General features: G+C 32.9%; 1 protein-coding gene across 1 annotated transcript; it reads left to right on the top strand.

Annotated features, from left to right (window-relative positions):
• Positions 1 to 507: 507 nt before the first annotated feature.
• LOC108381591 (protein RUFY3) lies at positions 508 to 4,584 on the top strand (the record flags this gene model as incomplete). Its single annotated transcript, XM_017638010.1, has 6 exons — positions 508 to 750; positions 813 to 1,067; positions 1,142 to 1,383; positions 1,583 to 1,722; positions 1,818 to 2,101; positions 3,943 to 4,584. Coding segments are annotated over 6 exons (1,632 nt in total), but the record flags the coding sequence as incomplete, so codon positions are not given.
• Between the last annotated feature and the right edge of the window lie 2,163 nt (positions 4,585 to 6,747).

Genomic DNA, 6,747 nt, shown 5'->3' with positions numbered 1-6,747 from the left:
TACTGTGAAAATCATTCAGATCGGTACTATGTATATAAGGTATATCTTCCATTTCACTGATTGTTCAGATATGAGTTTTGGTAATATCACTCCTCTATCTATGTGCACAGAGAAGGTGTTTACATAGCTCCCTTCGGCAGTGTCCTTACTTGTTTACATTGCATCAGGTTTGCTAGTGAGAAGCAACGGATTGTCAAATTCTATTCCTCGAACGCCTTTTGTAGGCAGAATCGCTTATATTTTACGCGTAAATAGTTATGCTCTTTCATAACAATTAACACTGCCGCATTTATTGAAGCTCGAATGCACCCTGTATGTACGAGCGTGCAAATGCGCCGAGTATAGTTGTGGGCGTGGGCGTTACCTATGTGCGCATTTACTATAAATATAGTGCATTAAAGTATGTATATATTTGGGGGTATGTACATACATATGTATTTATATACCTCTATGACGCTGACCACATAGATGCATATAGCTATCTAATATCCAGAACTCGCCAAATAAATTGGCTACTCGCAGCCTCTTTGCTCTAATTTAATCGTACCTGTTTGTCGGCGTGTACTTTTAGCTCGCGATCCAGCCGAAATTGAACGCAGTAACTTGGTAAATATTTGTAAGCTCGTGGTTAAGGAATTATTGGAGCAATCATTAAGGTTCGGACGTATGTTAGACTCGGATCACTTACCGCTGCAGCACTTCTTCATTGTAATAGAGCATGTGTTAGGTCATGGTTTGCGTCCAAAGAAGGTGTGTAACGAATGCATCGTTATCGGCCATCCCTTTTTACTTTTTCTCACAAATTGTTCCAGGGTCTTTTGGGGCCACGCAAAGAATTATGGGACCTGCTTCAAAGTGTAGAAAGCTATTGTCCTGAAGCACAGGACATAACAGCTAGCGTTCGTGATCTTCCCACTGTGCGGACGCACATTGGCCGTGCTCGCGCTTGGCTGCGCATAGCATTGATGCAGAAGAAACTGGCCGATTATCTGCAGGCACTTATCGAGCATCGCGATGACTCGCTCTACGAATATTATGAGCCACATGCGCTAATGATGAGCGATGAGGTGGGTTCAGAGTATGCAGTATAAAAAATAAACCACCAGTTAGCTTAATGTGATTTTTGTGTCTTTCATGGTAGATTGTTGTCATAATGGGTATCTTAGTAGGCCTAAATGTGATTGATTGTAATTTGTGCGTGAAAGAAGAAGATTTGGATTCACAGCAGGGTGTTATCGATTTTTCCCTTTATTTGCGTTCGAGTTCGCGGAGTAACGATAACGATGAGGAAATCAATCAATCACTGGAGGCGAATGGTCAGGGCAATATGATAGCCGTATTGGACCAGAAGAACTATATTGAAGAGCTCAATAGACATTTAAAGTATATACCTCTATCAAAACCATTTGGACAATTGAGCAACACATTAGTAAGACCTTTTCAGCGACAGTTTGACTGAAAGAAAGAAACAAGTAAAAGTGGGACATATGTATAACTTACTGATCTTGCAAAGGTTTTACATGTGTGCTAAATTGTGTTATCCTCCTAATTTTGAAAAAAATTAAAGCAAATTTCCATATAGTGCCACGGTAGGTAATCTTCAGGCCAAAGTTGAGTCTCTTACCACTACAAATGCGTTAATGAAGGAGGATCTTGCGATTGCGCGTAATAGCCTATTGGCATTACAAGCTGAGAATCAGGCGCTGCGTCAAAGCACCACAAGTATGTATAGAAAGAACTCTTTTAAGTAATCGCCGTCCCTTTTCTTACTGTATTTGAAAACATTTTTATCCGCATATACATATTTACTTGCGCAGAAGATACTCCTTCATCCAATGCTGAAGCCAGTCCAAACAAATCAACAGATCGAGCGAATAAAGCAACTATCGAATCGCTCACTGCCGAATTAAGTGAAGAGAAAAAGAAAACTCAAGAGTTAGATAAGGAGTTAAAACTACAAATATCACTAAAAGCCGAATCCGATATGGCAATGAAATTGCTGGAGAAGGATATACACGAAAAACAGGATACGATTGTATCACTGCGACGACAATTAGACGATATTAAACAAATTAATTTGGAAATGTATCGCAAATTACAGGTGGGTAAAAGCGAGGTGTGCGGAAACAGGTGAGGTGAGCTGATAAAAAATGGCCGCTTCGTTGCAAAAATAAAACAAATAAAAAACTATTAATTATAAAAAAATAAGTACATTATAAAAATTATAAAACAAAATAAGATAAATTAAAAAAAAATAAACGAAATTTCTAAATCCGAATTAAAAGTAGCGGTCAAAAAAATGTGTTTAAATAGAAATATATATTTTCATATTTTGAATAAAAATATAGTTCAACCTACAGCAAATTTCATGAAAATAAGGATTCAAAACTTTGTGAAAAAATTTCAAAAAATTCTACGAATTTTCAAGAATTCTTTGACGTTTTTTACTACATAATGAGCGGAACTTTATCGAGATTAAACATCGGGTTAAGCGATCCGGGTTTTTGTGGCCGCTAATATATATAAAAAAATAAATCAAGACAAAATTAAAACAGAATAAATATAAATAATGAAAATAAATGAAATAAGATTGCCTAAAACAAAACAAAAATAAGTGAAGATTCTAAATCCGAAAATTAAAAGTTCAGATATAAAATAAACGAATGTATTATAAAAAAAAGCAAAATGAAAAAAAATGAAAAAATAAACCATATTAAATATTTTATTAATAAAATAAGTAAACATTTATTTACTTTAATGCAGCGAAATTTTATCGCGTTTAATTAGTGTCCGTTTTTTTGTGGGAGCTACTGTAAATAAAAATTATAAAAAAGTAAGATAAATTTGAAAAAATAAAAACCAAAATAAAATCAGCTTAAGTTTTCCTGGGCAACTTTTATCCAGGGACGGAGAACGTGTTCCAGTTATGGTTTAGTTCTGCACAAGAACAAAATGTACTGTCAAGAACGTTGCCACAGTTTGAAAGGGAACAAAAGAAAAGGTTCGGAAACGTTTCCGTATAAAAAATGCGAACAAAACTTTCGGGAACATTTTCAAGAAGAACAGAACGAGAATGAACCTTTCGGAAACGTTTCCAATGAGAACAAAATAAGAACGAACGTATCGATAACGTTGTCAAGGAAGATCAAATAAGAACAAAAGTCTGGGAACGTTCTGCTAGAGAACATAACTAGAACATTGGTTTTAAAAACTTAACGTTAAGAATGAGAGGGGCGTCTGCATGTTGGGATGAAAACCCGTTCCATGATTGTTAATTCTAAGCGAGAGGAAAGCTGGATCATTTCAACTTCCATTTCGTTTATCATAAGGTTTCATTATCTGTGCACGAAAAGTTCGTGTCTAAAATCCCTCATTGGTTTTGTTTGCCTCTCTATATATTTGAGTTCTTTTTTGATTTCCATTTTTCGAGTATAGTTCAGAAAAGATTTGTTCCCATTTCGTTCGCTGCCAGAAAGTTCCTGAGACTTTAGTTCCCAAATTGTTCTTCGAGAGGAAGTTCCTTGGACTTTTATTCTCGTTTTGTTCTTTGCCGAAACGTTCCGGAGACTTCGCTCCCATTTCCTTCTTATTGAAATATTCCCGAAAGTACTGTTCGCATGTTTTTTCTTTGGAAGCGGCCCACATGGTTTTGTTCCTATATAATTCCCTTTGAGAACGTTCTCGGCAGTTTTGTTCACATTTCGGTTATTGTTGTAAAACGTTCTTGAGAACAAAACCACGAGAACGACATATAGTTTCGATCATACCATTTGTTCTAGCTCCCTGCTTTTATCAAATTCCTTAACACTGAATTTAATAATTTTTTTGCTTTCACTCAGGTGTATTTTAATTTTATTTTAAATAATAAGTATGTAAGCTAAATTAGAAGTATTTAAAACTTTTGCAAACGTATTGTGTTTTATTTATGGTACTCATAATCAGGAATGTGAAGACGAACTCACACAAAAGGGTGAGATGGTTTCACGTCTACAAACGAAAGCATCGCAAATTGGCAACATTTTGCAGTCATTAGAGAAAAAATACGAGTCTAAGTTAGAGCAGCAACAGCAACAACAACAGATAGGTAGTCAACCAGGTGGAGAAAAATCGCCCAGTACACGTCGTCAGCAAAACCTACAAAAATTCGAAGCACTTACTAAAAAGCACCGCCAGGATATCGGACCACCAGTTAAGCGTTTACATCTAAAGGTCGACGCTATACCACCTTTTAATCCTAATAATTACCGTAAATCACCATCAGCATCCGTTGCGCCTGAAAAACTAGAGACTGAAGGTGAACTTAAAACGCCAACCTCGGCCAAATCATTCACCGAAGTAGATAAATCGTACACAGAGAAACTGATGGACACCTGCAAAAGTGACTATGCGCTTTCGGAAGGGAAAATATAAAATTGATAAAGAATAATTTTAATTAAAATTTGAGGCTTGGCATTAATTTTATTTTACACGTAAATGTATGTATAAACGAAAACTCGGAAAATTTCAATATTTAGTGATTGGTGTGAAACCAAATAAAACTTACCAATGCTTTTAAAAATAACTACATAGTTATTAGATTTTTGAAAAAAAGTTCAACATTTGAATGGGTTATTCAAAACAAATTATTTGAATGCATACATAGTGCAGATAGTAAATAGTATGGCTTTTCTCTGAAGTCTTAATATGTATAAATACATATGTATGTACATATATATACTACTTAGCTGTGAACAGTAATAACTAATATTCATTTACATATGTACATATGTATGTACTCGTACATGCATACTAAGGGCCTTTTTACTATCTAAGAGGTGTTAAAAAAATTTATGGTGATTCAAGCATATTATACATACAAATGTATAACAATAATAAAATATAAATACATACATATATACTTACATACATACATCCATATATATATAAATATTAGTTGGAAATATGAATGTTAAAAATATTGTATTTAAATTTTATATTGCGACATTAAAAAATCCACGATATATTGAAAAGTACAATACTATATGCATACTATATACATACATATGTACATACACACATACATATACACTGCCTGGAACAAAGTTTTGGCACAGCAAATGCTTCACAATATATGCAACAATTTTTATTCTAATATTTTTCCGCCAATTTTGTAAAAAAATATGGTCCATTCTAGAAGAAAAAAAAATTAATAAAAATATAATTTCTAAACTTTGTGCAAAAGTCGTGAAAATTCAGCAAATTTTCATGCAAATTTTCAACTTATGATCAGATTTTTTTTGAATTTTTTGAGTATGCAGTTTTGCAGCCCATTAAATTCTCGTGAAAAAATTCCAGATCGAAGTTCGTCAAAAATCAAATTGATTTTTGAGAATTGTTTCGTTGAAGGTGTTTTGCATTTTTTTCTATATAAAGTATTTTCGAAAAAAAAATCGTATGGAAGAGACTTCAAAAAAAAAGTTGCCAAAAATCAATGGTAATTCCTAGCTACTCAAAACTTGCACGTTATTATAATAAAACTAATTGAACTACAAATCTGCATACTCAAAAAATGTGAAAATTTGCATAAAAATTTGCTGAATTTTCGCGAGTTTTGCACAAAGTTTAGGATCTATATGTATTTTGTTGTAGAATCAACCATATTTTTATACAAAATTGGCGGAAAAATGTTAGAATAACAAGTAATTTTTAGCAAAAAAAAAAACCGACTTCAACTCCCATATAAAAAAAAAATATATATATATATCTCATGATCCACTGATCGTATCTCAACCAGATTAGTATGGGACCGGGAAATCGGTTGACGTGGTCCAAAGTTATGCGGTGGCATACATAAAAAAAAAAAAAAAATATTAAAATATTAAAAATTGTTGCATATATTGTGAAAAATTTGCTGTGCCAATACTTTGTTCCGGAGGTGTATGTGTAAAATACCTGCGCTTAGACATACCGAAAAGTTACTTGCAGACAAAATCAGAATATACAGTAACATACATACATACCTAGCATAAAAATATTGCATATGTGCATAAATACAAATGCATATATATATGTATACATACATACATATGTATGTATGTACTTTAGACTGATTAAAAAAAAAAAGGCTTTTTTTCAAATTCCCTTATGAAATATTTTCAGCACAGTGAAAAAGAAGCCTGTCAAAGCTCCTTAATATTAAGATTTGGAGTTGAATCATTGCAAATTTCTATTTTCCATATATGTATGTATATACTTACAGTTGTCCACAAAATAATAGGAGTGCGATATTTTGACCAGTTTTGGCTATTTGTCTTTTGTTTATTTAATGTTTATTATTTTTTTATAAAAGCCTAGCTGGCTATACAACAAACACNTTGGGTGAAAAATTGCAAAATTTTTATAATTTTTATACAAAGTTTAAAATCTGAATTTATATGGTGTTTGTTGTATAGCCAGCTAGGCTTTTATAAAAAAATAATAAACATTAAATAAACAAAAGACAAATAGCCAAAACTGGTCAAAATATCGCACTCCTATTATTTTGTGGACAACTGTACATACATAAATAAAACTTTTATAATTTACATATTTTAAGTCTACGTATCAGAATGAGCGATGAAGGCCGTAAAAAAAGCCTTTGATAAAAAGATCAATTAAAATTCCTGGATCGGGATGCCGAATTTCCACTATGCATTGAAATGATAAAAAATGATGAATGCCATTTAAAAAATGCCATGTGGAAATGAACTGTATGACTATTTTTTTAAT

The sequence above is a fragment of the Rhagoletis zephyria genome, unplaced genomic scaffold (genome assembly GCF_001687245.7).
Source record: "Rhagoletis zephyria isolate East Lansing unplaced genomic scaffold, Rhagoletis_zephyria_1.1 Rzeph_scaffold_23055, whole genome shotgun sequence".
NCBI classification, from domain to species: Eukaryota; Metazoa; Arthropoda; class Insecta; order Diptera; family Tephritidae; genus Rhagoletis; species Rhagoletis zephyria.
Note: the sequence above shows the minus strand (reverse complement) of the source record. Positions and strands in the feature narration are given on the sequence as shown.